The 18686-nt window shown below is 37.6% G+C and overlaps 1 protein-coding gene across 1 annotated transcript in view; it reads right to left on the bottom strand.

Moving 5' to 3' along the window:
• MYPN (myopalladin) overlaps positions 1–18686 on the bottom strand; it is a 48338-nt gene that overhangs the window by 7825 nt on the left and 21827 nt on the right. Inside the window, exons 10-14 of the mRNA XM_030487093.1 lie at positions 16672–17259; positions 14203–14350; positions 1763–1984; positions 1336–1485; positions 338–417 (exon numbers count right to left, since the gene is read on the bottom strand). Coding sequence (XP_030342953.1) covers positions 338–417; positions 1336–1485; positions 1763–1984; positions 14203–14350; positions 16672–17259 — 1188 coding nt within the window. The remainder of the gene's footprint in view (positions 1–337; positions 418–1335; positions 1486–1762; positions 1985–14202; positions 14351–16671; positions 17260–18686) is intronic.

Below are 18686 nucleotides of genomic sequence, written 5' to 3'. Positions count from 1 at the left end.
AAGTAACTATATCATGTAGTATCATTGGATTACCAGGCTATCCTTCACTTCCTTTTGCCTTCTTTTGGCTGAATTTCATCTTGCTAATCCATCCCTTGCCTTTAACTCTACTGCAACAGGTAAATAAAATAATACTTTACACTTAAACTTCCCTGTATTTGAAGATGACCTTCAAAAATACTATGTTCTAGAAGTGTCCTTTTGGTTCACTGTTACTTCCATTTTATCGTTCAGAACTGAAGTACAGAGTGCATTGAAGTACAGTAGCTAGTTATTTTGAACACCTTCAGTAAGAAGCATAAAGAGGGTCTGAAGGACTTGTCTTTTTTTTTTTTACCTGTGAGGCTGAGCTGTTGATATTCGGCCCTGAACAGGAATACTCTGAACCATCAGGTGGCCTGAACAACTGATTCTCCCCTACAAATTACAATGGAAACAGAATTAATAGTTTGTTAATAGCTCATTTTATGTAACGTATAAATATTTATCATTTACAATGCAATAGGATTTATTTTATAAAGTAGCTGAATTATAGTATAAATATTACCTTTTCAAAGCAAATGCTATTAGCATGTGGTGGAGTGCAAGTGGGGTAGGGGTTTTTTTGTGTGTCTAGAGCAGTGTATTTCTCAGCCTTTTCAAGGCTATGGCAGCGTATTTAGCAGCAGTGCTATGTAAACCAACTTGAGCAGTGTCTGTCTGTCCCTGCTTGTTCATTCCTGCCACTGTCTCTCCACAAGAGCTAGCATACATGTTTGTGCAGTCACACAGAAACTCTAAAGTAGTTGGGCTGAAATATAATTCAACAAAAAAGGAAAAAATTTGAACTGGAAAAAGTTGACTGATCTACTTGAGTGTACTGCTAAATAAACAACTAAGCTAGCACAGAGTGAAGGAGAATGGTATTAGAGTATGAGACCATTTGCAGATCCACATTTTTGCATCCTAAGTATAGAATAATTGTGTCTGGTAACACTTCCAAATTTGACGTAACTTTGTTTCCTCTTGCTCTATTCCTTCTGCCCAATATATGTCTGCCTTCTCACCACATCTCAAAAGGTATCTATCAGCAGCACGGGTGGTGGGGTCAGAAGATAGGACAGGAGTTACTATTGTGAAAGTATGTCCTTAATGATTGTGACTGGGATGTATAAGAATAGGACAGTAGTTTCATCATTCTTCATTACATGGTTTCCTCTCTTATCCTCTGAAGCAATTTGATTTTTGATAGTCACCACTCCACGTCAGACTAGGTGGCCCAATCTCTGTTCCTTTTAACATATATTAGAAAAAGATGAAACAAGAATTTTTGTAGTGGAAATTAAAACACCTTACTTGTGGGTTTGCAGCCATAATTGTGTAGTTGCCATCATCGTCGTTAGTGGAAGCTTCAATATGTAAAGAACATGTTCCATCTTCTTCCCTGTTCATTTTGAAATGCGTGTTTTTCTTTGAAATCTGCTTGCCGTCCTTGAACCAGTATACCTGTAGCGATCAGAAACTCCCCCAGTGACTCAGCACTTGCTACCTGTAGTCAGGTAGTTGTGAGGCAGTCCATACATTACATCAAGGCCTGATACATGCTCAGGAGCAGATATTTTTATTTTAGAAAGTCACCACTTTCTAAAATAGAAATAAATAATGTATTATTTGTTTTAGAGCTCTCTCCAAAGAGCCGTGTTCTTAGGAATGAGGCTTTCCAGAAGGATGTACAGAAAATAGCATTTTTACTCTTTTACCGCTAACAGTGAGAATGACCTACCTTGGGAACAGGTATTCCAACTATTTTGCAAGTGAATGTAATCGGAGATCCTTCCATTACCCGAAAGTGCTTAAGTCTCTTATCAAATATTGGTGCTATGTATTTGCCTGTAGGGATTTCCTCGTGTTGGACTTCATCGTCTGATTCATCCACAGGGGTACGTTCAAGGCGAAATTCTATTTCGTTCATCAGCCTCTGCTCAAAGCTTGAAATCCTGTATTCCTGTAGAGTGAGAGAGGCACGGTTCTGAACAAGACGAGTCATGTTTTGTGGTATTTGTAGTCATTTGCCCTTTTAGACTGATTTTAAAATTAGTGAAAATAAAAAAGGCTACATAAACCGGGACATATTGGAACAGTCTGAATTTGGTGTGCTGACTCAGATTCTCATTGCCTCTTAAGTTTGCTGAATGTAACTAATGAAACTGAGGTTTTTCAAAGGCAGGTAAAAAATCAATCATGTAGTTGCTCCACCTCCCTATGAAAAAAATATACTCTTGCACACTGTTGATCAGAAAAGATCATTAAGATATACCAAATTTTTGAGGATTTAATATTCAAATATTAGTCATCTGCTAATTATAGAAATGAAAACTGCTATATATTTCAATTCAGAATTAAATAAGGAAAACTATGCCTACTAAAAGAGAAAGTTAGGAAGAAAGTGAAATATTTTCAGGTAATTTGCCTTCAGGTTAAAACTTGACCAGATTTCTAGCTGGTGTAACTGAGAAAGCAAAACATACCACATTTAAATCCTTAGAAGATTAAACAGATGATGGAAGAAACTCAGTCTTTTCCTACCATAAATGACCATTTCCAGATAGTTTGATGTGGTTATGACCCTCCTCCTAATCCCGTGAAGTCAATTGGAAACCTGTCTACTTGGCTGTTTTGCATGAGGATGTCTCTTGTCGAGACCAAGAGGCATTTGGCCAAATGTTCCTTGCTGTGGCATGTGAAGCTTCAGACCAACAGCCAGCTTCAGTTTTTGACACCAAAGCAACGTTTATCCTGGGCATGGTGGAGCACTACAGATACACCCGAATGGACTTCTCTGGTAGCAGACGCTGCCTAGCTACACTGATACAGACAGCTGCAAGAATGTCTTGCTTAAATGATAATAAACTGTCTTGCAGGGAAGCTTGCATTACCGTATGTAGACCTGTAGCAGTAACCAAATCAGTTTGCTCAGACCTGGATTTATGCAGTTTGCAAGTCCAGAGCTTGCATTCCTGCTTCTATTGGAGGGTTTTGTTGCTTTATTATAGGAAGGAAATGATCTGTGGCTTGGAAGATAAATACTTGAGCCAAAAGTCCAATTCTCATAATTCTAATTTTGTAAATAGAATTTTACAAACTGGTGAACAGTATATAAGGGTGTAGCCTATCCTTACATATATTCCACTTGCAGAAAAAAGCCCTAAGTTTCAGAAAAAGCATCTTGTTTGAAATGTTACAGAAAGAGAACCAGCAGAGATCCCAAATCACTGGGACTTACATCTCTGATCATTTAGCCCTTTCATCATACTGCTGATTATGCTCTTGACCAGTAGTTTCCAAATAGTAAGGAGCAAAGATGGAGAGGCAGCACAAAATTTTCGCTGACAAAATCTTCTGATTTCTTCAGGAGACCAGGGAGACAGAAGTAGCAAAAGGTTGAGTGGTTATAGGTGAGTTTTGAGGAGAAAGGGATCTGTAAGACTTGGGGGCAAGAGGAGGAAAACATGGCAGCCACAAAGTAAAAAAGGTAGAAATTGCCATGGTGAAATAAATACCCTGGTAATACCTGATTTTGGTACTGTAAGGGTAGATGTTGAGTATCGGTCTCTTAATCTAAAATGTTTTTGGGGGGTGTTGCTGTAAGGTCAGCTCTAGTAAGGTCTAGCTGTGGTGGGAAAAGGCAGACAGCTGAGTAGGGAGGAAAGGACTTTGATGAATGAAGTCCCTTTACTGGAAACTGAGTCCTCCTTCCACTTCTCCCTTCTCTGATGCTGCAAGGGCTGTTCCTTCTACACAGCTTTGGAGCAGTGCCGATAACTGCAAGCTAAGAGGAATCTTTACAGGGAGCTTAGATCACTCAGTCTCCCCTTCAAGATACCTTCCTTACCTTTAATGCTCTCCCTCCACTCTGACAGGGACAGTCTGCTCTCCGATACTTTCTTCAAATTACCGCTGCAAGTACAGCTTTGCCAAGCAGGAGTTTTTGAGCTTGCAGGCCTGTAGAAGTGTGCAATAAATGTGCCAAATGGTAGGAGCCAGCCACTAGGTGGTACCATCCACTTTGTTAGCTGGCTTTCTTTGCTCTGTGGGCTGGCCAACAGCTGGTGATCTGCAAACAGCCTTATAAAGTTTCATCTTGTCGAGTTTTTTTCTTTCACACAGCGTGTCTCAACAAATCACTTTAATAGATCAAATTCTAATCTCAGTTAAGCCAGTGTAAAACTTGAGATTCTCGGATATCTGATCAACCGAAGCTATTATTTTTTAATTTAGATGGTGAGAGCTGGTTATAGTGTTCCAAGGGAAAGTTAAGCAATCAGTTTTCTACCTTTGATACTGAGAAAAAGGCCTGTGTATTTTTAGGAAGGAAGAATCAAGTAAAAATCAGGGAGTTACTACTAAGTTCTAAGAAGCAGCCATGTCATCAAAATGTACTGCAGTCATACTTTGTTTCTGGAGTCTCCCATAAATTAAGGAATTCAAACCTAAATACTTTGTTGCAAGCAATGTACTGAAGAACATATTTGAAGTTTTGGTTTCTTTCTACTCCTTTTGAGAGCTTTCAATAGTTTCCTTCATGTTGTTTTAAGTAGTTCTTAGCAGCAGAGAGCAGAATCTGTGGCAAAAAATTGACCTACTGAGAAAGGATTACTTTGTATTTTCCAATAGGACCTGAAGATGCTATATGTAATTCTTATAAGAATGAAATTGTTTTGAGGGATTTCACATGCTGCGTGGCCTTTGGAAACGTGGAGGCTAATTAGGATTAAGGTAAGGCTTATCTATTTCCCTCCTTCCCTTTCCCTCATCTAACAATTTGGCACATGAATAAAGGTCAGAGCAACATCGCAAGTATAGCCGACGTTGAAAGCAAGACTTTCAATGGTACTGAAAGTCTCATTTCTACCTGTTTAAACATGTTTATTGTGTTATGAACCTCTCAAAAATTATGTAATTTCTGAATATTGGTTATAAGACAACATCATTATAAATACACTGTTTTGCAGACGTTTCACATTTATCATATTTGAGCACTTTTGAGCACTGTTATTGCCCTTGCAAAGATAAGCCATTTTTCAAGTGTTATGTGTGTTTAGAGGGCAACAGGGCTGATGGATGGAGTAGGCGAAGTGAGTCACAAACTGGTTATCTCAGAAGCTAGTCGTAGTAAGTCTGTGAAGAATTTTTACTTGGAGAGGGCAACTCTGAGCTCAGAATAAAATGAGTAGGGATGAAAAGTATTAAGACTTCTCATAGTCAGATAGTAATCTGAAAGCGGTAGTCTAGAAGGCTAAAATATGGAAGAGGGCTTTTGCAAGAGCCAACACCTTTTAGATTTTAGTATAACACAATAAAGAACAAAGGAAGAAAAAGGAGGGGGCCTGCATCTGCTCTCACATACAAAACTGTTCAATCTGCATAATCTGTAAATCAGCAGACCAGTTATTTACTGCCCAGTGAACCTTACCAACAATTAACATCATTTTTTTATGGCAGTACATAAATCTGTCACTGGACTGTCTTAGTTGTATAGAGTCTTGAACTTTCTTGAGCTATGTGCATGTTTCATTAGACCTACAAAGCGTGAATGTGATGACTTTTTTCAGAATGATGTAACTAATCTCTAGATCAAGATTTTCTTTAGTTCAGTTTTCTGGTGACTGTGTCAAAAGCAGGTTTTGGAAATGAAAATTGCTAATGACAAGAATAATTATAAAGGCATTATAAGAAATTATAATTATAATATTATAATTTAATAATAATATAATAATATAACAATATAATAATTATATATTTATATATAATATAATAATATAATAATTATATTATTATTATAATTATTATTATATTATCTTAATATATATTATATTATTAATATATTATTATAATATATATTATATATTATATAATAATATATAATATAATAATATAATAATTAATTATATATATAATTAATAATAATATAATAATAATTATAATAAGAATATATAAAGAAATTATAAAGGCAGTATTGTACTTTAAATACATTCTCAATTGTATGTCGAAGATGAGGGAATCATTGCTTGGTCCCTGAAGTGAGCTGTTCATCATACGGTGTTCTCTAGCAGAGGGAAGTAATGGGGCTAGGAAGGCATTAGCATTACACTTTGAAGGCATCCTGTTAATGAGTAAGGTGTTGACTCCACAACAAAATGCTACAGAGTGGAGTTAAAAGGCAATGAAATACTTCAAGCTAATGCGAGAGTCCAGTATTGTTTATAGATAGTTCAGTTTAGTCAGCAGTTTTTCATAATGATTTCTTTTTTCAGATTCACTGCTGTCCTAAAGAAGTCATGGTATGTAATATTAATAGTGTAGGGTTGTTGTAGTCATAATGCCCTATAGATGAAACCAGACAATGCTGATAAAGATAATTAATATCTTTTATTTCCTCTACTCCATAGATACAGGTGTAAGTTCTCTAACCAACTAACATAAATTAAACTTAGAGCAATTATTTTCAAACTGCAATTCACCTAATGTTTCTTGCCTGTTTTGGATCTGAAGAAGTTTTGTGTGAACACAGTGTATCATTTTTTTCCTGACTGATGTGCTGAAGATATTAATTTCTTACAAATGTCACTTCATTAAGGAATATGGGCAGTTCTTCCTTTTCATGTGTCTGCTTGCAGAAGAAAATATGATAGTGGAGGCAATGCATTTCATGGGGCCACTTTGAAGTTAATCATGGACAGGTTTTCTCTCACATTTCTTGAGTGCATGTGACTCTGAATGTAGGTACATACACAGAAAAAGGTATAAAATAAAAGTAGCAATTTGTCAAAACAAATGCATATTGCTGCACTATCAACACTGGGCAATCAATACTGGTGGCTGCTTCTCTGCCCAAGGAAGACACAAGAGTCACTGTGTTTCCGCACAAACATCAGAGGCTCTGCTAGGAGCCGCGCAGTCTGACTGCATGTGTTTGGACTGGCTATTTTAAGGCGTTACATTCAAAAATACATTTTAAATTAGAAAATATTGAAGTTAGGGTTCCCACAGCCCCAAAGTATTGCCTGTGTGTTATGCCCATACTTCAGAGTTTGTCTTTCTAAATGTGTTGTTCAGTGTGCATATATATGCTTTAAGAATTACAAGACTAAGTTAACGTTGCTGTGAAAATGTTAACACCAGCACACATAGACTGAAGGTGTTATACCAAACTTCTTATAAAGAACAGGAATCTCTGAAATAAGTGGAAATACACCATTGCATAGAGAATATAATCTTGGATGGTTTTGCTTGTTTTGTAGATTTTCTTCCAGGATTAGTAAGAACAGAAAATAGTTGTTAATACAGCTTTCTGAAGAACTGTCTTTATCACATAAGCTATAAACCTATTTCTGAACGTGATTACAGAAGTGGAGTAGGGCAAAGTGTTTGTGGTTCAGACAAGTATTTCGTAAAGTGTCACGCAAAGAACAAGTACATCTGGTCACAGGGTACAATGTTAAAACTAGGCTGCAGTTCAGCATTCTGAGGAGACTAAGGGAAAGAGTACAAAGGTTCAAGCTCTGTTGCTGGGTCAAAAACGTAGGGTGCTAACTGCTTTTTGGCAACTTTCCTGCAACACAAAATTTTTACAGATAGGAATTCACACACTTATTTAATATAGTAGCCAGATATTTAAAATTGTGTTGTCTACCATCTAGAAAACTGTAAAATTCACACTCCTATCTAGAGGTGTAAATGTTCTGCACAAATTAGAATATACATAATATATATATTATAATTATGTATAATTATATCTACATACGCTGAGTAGACTGTAACTTTTGAAATTTGGATAGTTCATATACAAGCATTAGTGAAAGGCAGTGGTGGTTGCATTAATATTGTCAGGGTGTAGTTAGAAGGGCAGAAGACTTAAAACTGGCCAGAGAAAAGCCAGGAAATGCATTGGTGAATATGTCTCAAGCAGTTGTGTACTGCTTTTCTCTAGACATTAGTAGCGCCTTGTAAGCGGGGTGTGCAACATTATTGCCACAGAGACATGTAGCGTATTCAGTATGATTTGCAGTGTAGCTGCCAGCTACACTTTACTACAGTTAGCTGCCAGCTTTAGTTGCTAGCAGCAGTATTCCCCTGCTTCGCTCCCTGCTCATACTCCCTCTTCATATGCTCCCACATGTCCCTCCTGCCATTACTGGTGGTCATCTGATCCCACAGTGACATGTTCAGCAGGAGTGAGATAGAAGAAAGTTAACCCAAAAAGGGGAGGGGGGACACGGAGGTCAAACAAGTTGTAGTGGAAATGTGGAAATTTGGGACACATGGAGAAGTGAAATGCAACTTCTCTTCTGGCGAGCCTTTGCAGTGCCTTGGCAATATTGTTGTAGGGTGCTGCTGGATGGTTATAATTTGTCCAGTATGGCAAACAAAATCTTCTCTCAATGCAAGTCATTTCGAAGGTACAGATTCACATCATTTTCTCTGTGTGACTGATGTATTTCACCCCATCACCATAATTTTTTGAGCACCTAACAGCAAGGCACCCTTCAAGGCAGGGCTATTACCTGCATTTTATGTATAAGAAACTGAAGCCTCAGGAAGCTATGCGTAAGACTTGGTAAGGTAACAGAAAGCCTGTAATAGAGCAAGGAGTTGTATTGCTTTATCACAGAGCTATACAACTAGGAAAAAAAAAAAAAAAAGCTAGATCTTGAGTCAAGTAATCGAGCTCCTGGGCCATTCTGCTACCTGTAACCTTTTTGGAAAAAAATGGGAATTGCGTAGATTGTAGTAATTCCTGTAAGTTTCTTAGCACCTTTGGGTGTGAATATGAATTCTAAAATCCTGGGTCTGTTGAGGTTAAAACCTATCTTGCTGTTGACTTTAGCATGCTAACAGTTAGTGTCAAAATAATCTGACATTAGCATAGTAACCCATGGAAATTACCACAAATAAAATGGCTAGAGGAACTTTATTTGAATGTTGATTCTCATGTACTGTATAAAAAACTTAATTCTGTTTGTCACTCATTGCCAACTCCAGACAGATTTACCAATTTAATCCCAGTTTTGTAACTTTTATTAGATTGGCTTTCTGGCAGAGACACTCTAAATCTAGTTGACAGTTTATCTAAGAACTGACATATATTGCATCTCAATGTCTGTTTCCAAGCTTTAACTCTCCTTGGCTTTAAAGTCTAATCTCAGCTACTCTGACTGAAATCTTCTGTTTAGTTTGGATTCTCTCTCCTTTCCCTCCCCCCTCCCATTTCAGCAGTGGGAGTCAAAAACAATATATCTAATGTGCATGCTTTTCTTCACTTATGTCCCATGAAGACGTGTCACTGAAATGATTTATTTCTTGCAGATGAATTATGTTGGGCCATCTTACATGGCACAAGACATGAATATCATGCTATCCCTATGTAAACACAAAGCCTTGAAGAGTTTAGCAAGTCATCTTTGGTACATGGGTAGACAATATTCTAAATACAGTTCAGCTCTGTGGTTGAGCAACAGGAAAGGAGAAAAGCAAGCAAATGAGGTTTGCATCTCTAAACTTCCACAGACGTACCAGCTGGCACGAGTGGCTTAGGAGTGTGCGTGAAAGCATGAGGAGCTCAGGTTCCCTTTCCTAGGTGATGAGTTCAGCAAGCCAGGACCCTTACCAGGAAAACCTGTCTGTACTTTGTTGCTGATTAGATTTAGGTCTTGAGAAGACAGCTGCAAGTGGTTATTCACCTGTTCATTCCCATAATTATTGGGAGTTCATACCTATTAATATCAAGATCTGGTAGTTTGTCTTGGTCAGGTTCTAAAATCTCTTCTCACTTCTCGTACAGAGGAAACAAGCTTCCGTGAGGACTCCTTGTGATTTAATTCCCATCCTTAGTCCAAAATTGCGTACATTTCCTGACCTTTGAAAGATGATGTGAAGCTTGGTTTTGAGCAAGATTTTTGGAATGATCGAACTAAGTGTAATTCTTGTGCTCTGGGGAATAGAGTTCTTGGTGAGTCTTGGGACCTTTCTGAGGCTGACTGCTTAGTATGGGAATTGAGAGGAGGTGGTTCTGTCTGATCAGTGTTACAGTGTTAGTGGCCTGTGTGATGAGTTGGGTTCTGCATATGACTTTACAGGCTGTGGTTTTTAATGATCTAAAAGCTTTTAGACAAACCCTGCATCTCTTCTGCTTTGAAATTTCTTCCGAAACATTCCCTAGCAAAAATAAAGAATATTCATGTAAGGGCTGTGCATAATTTTCTAAACAGTTGTAGATTTACTCTTTGTCCTAAAATAAGGCAGTGACCATGCTGCTGTCTGGGTCTTACATAGGACACAACTGACCAGCATTGCCACATTATATTCTTCGTAGTAAATGACACAGATATGTGAGCATAGTCTGTAGTTATTATAACCAAAAGGTATAAGCCAGGCCCAGGTACTTAACTCTCCTTTCCTTTATTATTGCACAGTTAATTCCTTTTCTTTATTACTGTACAGGATTTTGAGGCTTAATTATCTCATTTTTCTATTTTATATTATTTGCATAGCAAAGTTTTGAGGAGGTAATATAATTAATTTATAAGGTTTGCTCGTAAAGCTGAATTTCCTCTATTTATAGTCTCGTTGCTGAAGCCTGTAAATATTTTCAAATGCCAGGGTAAAAGAATCAGTTTGCATTGCACATTTATATTTTTTTCCATTTGCCAAAATCCCCCCAAATTCTCTGTCTGCCCTTTTCTCCCCACACATCTTTTTATTTCTACATTACATATTCTAACTAAACATTACCAAGATATTTTACCTGTAAGGAAGATAAAAAGCCCAATGGACAAAACTGACAGATTTTGGGAAGAGCAAGTAACACTGGCTGTACTCTTCTTTCATCAAATGGTGCAGTAGCCCAGACACTCACTGAATTTATGAGACTTGGGTGCTTTATCTTACAGGATTTTAACCTTAGTCTCCAAGAGGAAGCTCTGAGCTCTATGCTAATAAAACATTATGGGACTGGAGTTTCACTTTGCAGATATACTGAAACATCCACTACAGCAAGGACAAGAATCCAGGTGTTTGTCCTCGTTCCTAGGCAGGAAAGTGATTATCTTTTTCTTTCTCTGTCTCAGTCTGTCTCTGTTTCTTTCCTCCAACCCAAACTGGAAGAAAGGATTCTAGCAGCTTCCTCAAACAATCCTAACCATTAAGCTGAAATGCTCTCTGATATGTCCTGCTAAAGGAGGGCCTGTTCCACGCTGCCTGAAAATCTTAAGTTTTATTTATGAGGCTGAAGAAGGTGAGAGAAAGGCTCAGGTCTCCTGTTAGGGGAGCTGTTCTGAAAGGTGTAATTTCCAGATTTTTATCCTGCTAATTAAGAATGCTTAATTATTTGTGCAACCTGGCATAGCACCAACAGTACACGTACTCACTGGCAAGGAGCTATGCTGTCCTTATGGAAGTTAAGAGTTATGAACTGACTGTCTTCAGGCCGAGGAAGAAACTTAAGTCTCCTGTATCCTGGGATTTGTCCTAACCTCCTTCTGCAATTGCATAAAGCTAATCCTCATTTGGTGTATCTTCCATTTGAAAGAACTGAGCAAATCTGACTGAAGATGTTTGATTTCACTGAACCACGTTTTTTTCAACACTCCTAATTGTGACGAAATTTCACCTGGCAATATAGCATACTACCATCTGCATAAATGACAGGTCTGGTGTGGGTTTTCTTCTGGTAAAAATGACAGCTTGTTATTGCATGTACTTGATCAAAGTTGCAGCTAGAATCTTAGCAAAATCATATTTGTATTTCTGTCAGCACTGTGTGATTGTCATAGCTGTAGAAGACCAGAGACTAATCTGTTCTCTCTTGTGCAACATCAGCAAAATTACCAGCTATGTTCTGATTCTGTATTTCTTTATTGTTGGTGATGAATGATATACTGGATGAAACAGAAGGAGTACATCTGGAATATTAGATATCATGCTGAGCGCATAATGCTGACACTTAGGAAAATCTTGACTTGTAAGCTAAACATTTTTCATATGGAAGTCAATGATGGATAATAAATAGACCACCAGGATGTAAATCACTCATGTTCATTACTGCACTTTCTATAGTAATATAAGACAATACCAGTACTTTAAAGCACAGACTTGTCATCTGCAGCTTTCATTCTGGATGATCTGTAGACGTTCTGCAGGTATTTTAAATGAGACCAAATGCTACTATTGAAATATGGGGTTACAATACCATTCTCTAAATAAAAATACTCTATAGGACACATTTTATGAGAAGAAATTTTTAAAATAGCATGCAGAAAGCACAAGGAAGACAACACTTCGAGATTCTTATTGGGTGCTGTACTCCATTCATTATGCAGTGATCTCTCACACAGAGGAGAATTACGTTCATATTTATGAGAAAGTGAATAAGGAGCCCCTCCCTACCATTATAATAACCAATTTAATGCAGATGTGCTATATATAGGATGAAAATGTATCCTTTTTAATTCTGTGTTAACTACAAGAGGAAAAAACAGGACAAAATCAATGGGTGTGAATCGAGCATTCTAACATATTATTCTCATGATATTGATTGTTCTAAAAACAGCAAAGCAGTAGGAATTTTGGAAAATACTATGCATTCTCTCATCTCTTTAAATAATCACTGCTTTCACTGAGGAGAAAACTCAGACTTGAATTTTCTTCAGTTAGTCTGGGCAGTGGTCTTCTTGGATGTGGAAGAATAAAATCAGAAGTGTTTAAAGGTGGGAACTGTGGGGAAAATGAGGGAACTTTTATTGAGCAATCCTAAAATTTTTTGCCAGTTCATTATCATCGGCATTCTAATTACTATAACAATTAGAGAATTGCCAGCTTTGAAGTTTTTTAGTGTTTGGGGGATTTAGGAATCAAGATTTTCATTTGGTCTCATAGAGAATAGCAAATAAGTGTATAAATAACTTTTGCTGTCAGCAGATAACTTTGACACTAGTAGCGGTCATTGTTTCTAAAGGGGTTATCATGCAGTTAAGTCAAAAGACTGATTGGTATTTCACAGTAGCTCTCTAAATAATTTGTCTTATTACCATCGCAAGTACAAATTGTAACACTTGTGATTCATCTGCAAAACATACCACTTGCCAGTTGTTTTACTCAAAGTGCTTTGGCAGCGTGATCTGTCAGAAAGAAAGGTCAACGGCAAAATTAAAAAAACCAGGGATTACACTGCAGTTGTCCACAGAGGGTAATTTGCTCCAGAGACTCCATGGCTTTTTGCTTATCTTTGCATGTTCTCTGTCAAAAGGGCTAACAGACATTGTGAAAACTTCCCTTGTCGGCGACAGATCAGGGTAAACCATTATTTGCTGCATTAAGCCTGAGCTGGCGGGACAGCTAGGGAGGGCTCTGTGGCCAAGGTGGGAGTAGCATAATCACGTACAGACAGAACGGCTATCTAGCCATCCTTGGTGTGTCCTACTGTTATATGAAGGTGTTTGAACCTGATTTACAGTGATTTCAACCTCAAAACATAATTTCTTTCTTTATTTCCTCTTTAATTTCATAGACACTGACCAGAACTGGTGAATTCTTTGATTCCAGTTAAGAATGAACTGATATTTAGTTCCTTGAACTCTGGAAAAGGCTTCATATTTTGCTAAACATTACTAATGCCTAAAGTTTGGTATATGCCAGTAACAGCTACCAAAAACTTTGTTAGGTTCCTAACAAGTCCCTGTCAATACATGTAATTTGGGAGATTTGGAAAAATAGGTTTAATGCTGAAAATTGAATACTGCATTTTAGTTCAACCAAAGTAAAACCAGAAACCTTTTCTTAAACAGTTTGATTACTCCTTAATGTGTGTTAAAAATATACAATATGTGGATGTGTATGTGTGCAATGAGTTGAGCAACTTGTGAAGTGAAAAAATGAAATCCAATGTACAGAAGCTTCCATGAAAAGAAAGAAGTTTTACATTCCTACTGGTGTCTAATAGAGATGGTCAGAAAAATAGAAATGTTAGTCACAAAGTAAACCCTCTACAGCTGCAACCCGTCATACTTCCTATTTAAAGCTCCAGTTTGCTATTCCAAACCAGTACTTACCAAAAAAGCTCACTCTGCAAAGTACCGTAGCAGCTCAAACTGCACAAACACCTTTTCTTCCACAATACATGTCTTGTTCATGAGTGAAATTTGTTTTAATAACACTCATTTTTCTTACCTGCTGACTACTTTGTTGATTGAAATCCTCTCTGAAATGCAGTTTTCTTTCCAGGTCCTTCACAAGTGCAGCTTTACTTTCCCGAATAGAATCATCTGTTGCTAACGGCAGGGGCTTCAGATTTTTCTTTATTAATCCCTGGGTCGGGCTATTAAAAGAAAATTCTGATACTAACATGCAGCAACCAGTATATATATTTTTTTGTCACCTGTGTGATATAAAATGTTACACTTCAGTTGTCTGGAGGAACGTGTTATTATTTATGTAGAAGCCAAAGCACAATATGTAATTCTATTTTTTTTGTACTATTTTAAAGGTGCATCCTATTCCCATGCCAGTAGGAATTAAGGGCACACATCTGAAAGATAACAAGCATTGTAGTACTATTATAAGCATCTAAATTCCATTTATATTTATCCTGGAATAATGATGTCACAATTAATGCTAAAGAAATGTGTATGGGTGTTACCTTAGGTGTACAATTTGTACATTTTACTGAATCAGGCAATAATTATAAATTTAATACAATTTCTCATTGATCTTTATCACCTTCATTGATCATTTTCTCTTCCCATGAACTTTTACTTCTTTTATTTCTCTCACCCTTTTATGGCACCTAACATCAACAGTTCTTTTTATTTTTATTTTATTTTATAGATGTAGTCTGTTTAGTAAGGTTTGAAAATAGTTGAATTCTTAAATAAGACTGTCAGGAGAGAGAGAGTGCACTGCTGAAGTGCAGCAGCAGCACATTAGTAGTGTGCAACATTCTAGTAGTTTACCAGGAGTTGGGATCTTAGTAACAGGGGGTCTAGGTAAAGGGCATAACTGATGATTGCTGTGCAAGATATTCTTACTTTTGTTGTTCTGCAGACATCGTGATCTCACTGCTTTTGTAACCAGAATCATTGTACTTGATAATGCCAAAAAAGGAAACTGAAACTTCAATAGATATTCACAGATTAGCACAAATACTGTTCAGGTTCCTGCCTCATCTTTTGTGCCCTCACTTTGACTCTCTCCCATGTAGAGATCTAAATTTGAATCTCAGCACGATAAACTCTAGTTATGTGGGAATTCATCTCTGGGCTGGGACCCAGGAAAGGTGAAATAAAGAAAACAGTATTTAACTACTCTGCATACTGTAAGGATGCATTTGGTAATGCCTGTACAGCAGTTAGAGAACGTAAAACACTTTGCAAGGGTTAAATGTCATTAATGCAAAGAGAATAGTGCTTGAGCATTTGAGCGCCAGCTCTGAAGGGGAGGTAGGGGACTGGATAAGCAGTTGCAGTTGGCTTCTGCTTGCTCTTGCAATATTGTGAAAGCAGGCCCAGGGCTTGAGTTGACTATAGTTAAAACCTTCACTATGTACATTGTAACTTTGTTACATATGCCTGCCCATGTTGCCAGGGCCACGAAGGTCTCCAGGCATGTGCTACAGGGTGATGGCGATTATGTGGCTGTGCTGGGCAACTAGGAAGTCCATGAGTAGGAGTGCAATAGTGGCTTGAAGACAGGGTTTCTTGGCACAAGGAGTGGTGAACGTTATGTACACAGGAACACTTTTTCTAATTAGAGATCAGTTGATGTAGTATCAGGAGGATAGTTAGGAGATTGTGACTTTCTGATGGCTGCCACTACCTTGAAGTATACCATTGGTAAAAGGGGGAAACATTCCTTATGTTGTGCAGAATTTGGAGTTCTATGGGTAAAAGTTGTATCAATCTACTCATGCTAGCTGTGCTAACTCATGGTTTACATGGTCCACAAAAGGGATGATAATTTCAACTCCACTAGTAAAGAAGGAACTCTTAAAGTCACAACCTTTCCAGTACATCGTCATCCTTATTTGCTTGTGTGGTGGTAGCCATTTTGTCACAGAAATCATGCTGACTATCAATTAAAATATTTATGTGAAAATAATTAACTCTCCTGAGATTTTCTGGTGGACTTTAAATATAGGAAGTATTGCAACCAGACAAATACCTTTACATAGGTTATTTCTTAGATTTACCTGGACTAAAAAATAACTTAGATTATGAGGTACCTTTTACAACTTTTCTTGTTGCTTACAGTAGATAAGAATGTTTTTATAGCTCATACAGGCAAATAGTCTTAGAGTGACCTACCCTGCAAACTTATGAAATCTCTTTTCTCCCACTAGTACAGTCTTATGAATCTCTGAGCCCCCAAATTCTGGTATACATCTGTTTATAAACTCACATTTCTCTATGTTGAATTCATCTTACCCTTGATGTATCTTATTATAGAAGTTACCAGCCCCTTCTTTCTTAACTTAAAGTTTAGATTAAAGGACCAGAATATATGAATAACTTGTTTTTTGATTTTATGAATGACTTGCATTTCAGTAAACTCCCCACTGAACCCTTGAACAGAAATACGTCTTAGTTTCCTTTATGCATATTTCTTGTCCCTGCTTCTGTGTGTGTGTTTTATGCTACTTACGTAGTTGGTGTAGTTCTGGGTAGTCCCATAGCGTTGGTTGATGGCACAGTAGGAAGTGAAGGAAGAACAGCACTAAGGAAGGCTACAGGATTCTGAATCCGGCCAGTTGGGGAGATAGGAGCAGGAGTCACACTTTGTGGCTGAAACTGTTTTACACTAGATGTAGAAAGGGTTAATGGAGGCACCATGGATTCTTTAGGGCTTGGTAGAGACTGTTCAGTTTTGCTTGTGAACCCTCCTGAAGACCTTGATTGGGCAGGTGGAGGATTTCCTGCAAAATTTTCTTTGTTATTTGTTCTTTGAATTCCTTGAGGGATGTTGCTGAATGTTGTAACTAAGAAGCTAGAAGAAGAGCTGGTAGGCGGTGTGGTTTGTGATGGTGGGAGTTGCTTAGGTCGGGTACAGCTGTATGCTTGAGAAGCAGAAGCATTGCTTTGCTTGTATGTAGTCGAGGTTGACTGTGGATGAAGTGAAGTAGCAGAATTCAGTAAAGCTGAGTTAAATGACAACTCTCTTGCAGATGTCTGATGCACCTGCTGTTGTTCAAGCAAGACCTGGTTGTGGAGCTGTTTTAACTGGGTCTGATCACTGCATAGAAAGCAAAGATGAACAAAATTGGTCATGAGCTCTGAATGTGCTGGCTAACTACAGTTCCATTATGTGAATTGTGATACAGTAAGAGGTATGGGAAACTGCTACGTGACGTATTCTCTAACATTATGAGGAGAGCATAGTATTAGTTTGCGACTAAAACAAACTTTTCCTTCTTCTTCCATTCTTTGCCAGAGGCACAAACATATTTTGTATGAAAATGATTTGACTGAAGATGTTTCTTACATTTTAACACTTCATAGAATCATTGAATGGTTTGGGTTGGAAGGGACCTTAAGATCATGTAGCTCCAACCCCACTGCCATGGGCAGGGACACCTTACACTAGACCAGGTTGCTCAAAGCCCCATCCAGCCTGGTCTTGAACACTTCCAGGGATGGGGCATCCACAGCTTCTCTGGGCAACCTGTGCCAGTGCCTCACCAACCCCATAGTGAAGAATTTCTTCCTAATATCTAATCTAAATCTACCCTCTTTCAGTTTAAAGCCATTCCCCCTTGACCTATCACTACATGGCCTTGTAAAAAATATTTAAGGAATGGCATTGTCATATTCTGCTCTTTGTCATTTTAGTACCTCTCTGCTTGTGTAACTAAGAGTAGGATTTGGTTTACTGGATTTTAAATGAGCATTTGTAAGCCAGATTGCAGTTACTTAGCTGCTATTAAAGTGGGTTCTGAAACCAGCATTTTGACTAATGAACCTCTGTAATAATCCACCAAAAGAGATATTACCAATGTAGTTTAAGGTGGTGTTGGCATTTGGTGACAGGCAGGAGTGCAATTCAGAGAGTATTTGCATTTCATGCAGTACTCTATCTACTGTATATGTCTTCAGGGCTTTTTTTACTTTGCAATTAAGGAAAATTATTTTGCCTTGTCAAGTGGTTTATTTAGTTGTTAAGTATGTGGAAATAGAGCATATGAAAAGCAGGCTAACTTCCCCTTTGAAAACAAAAACCAACATAGAGAATATGGAAAATTATAATGTAATAAATTGTTGAATATTAAATAACTATTGTTAAAAAGTGAAAAATGTAAAAGTAGAGACCAACCACAACTGGTACTGATGAACCAAATACATGAAGTCAAGAGAAATTCATTTGAAGAATTAGTATTTCTGTAATGTACTGAACAAAAATCACACTGAAGCTAAAGATGACAATGTAAAGCTATCCAAAAGTAGCATGTTAGAAACTTAGAAGTTGTGCAGTCCTGATTTTGTGTTCTTCAGATACACACGTGCATAATAATGCACTCCTTTGTTATGCTTGGGGGGAGGTGGGGGAAGAAATTCTGCTTTATGCAAGCATTGGACAACTTAAATACTGCTTCTGTCCCCGCCTTAAACACACCATAGCTCTGAAAGTGTATAGAGCTGCGAACATGGGCTTAGCAAATTAAA

This window comes from Strigops habroptila, chromosome 5 (assembly GCF_004027225.2).
Source record: "Strigops habroptila isolate Jane chromosome 5, bStrHab1.2.pri, whole genome shotgun sequence".
In the NCBI taxonomy this organism is placed as follows: Eukaryota; Metazoa; Chordata; class Aves; order Psittaciformes; family Psittacidae; genus Strigops; species Strigops habroptila.
The sequence above is the reverse complement of the archived record's forward strand: the minus strand, read 5'-3'. Positions and strand labels throughout refer to the sequence as shown.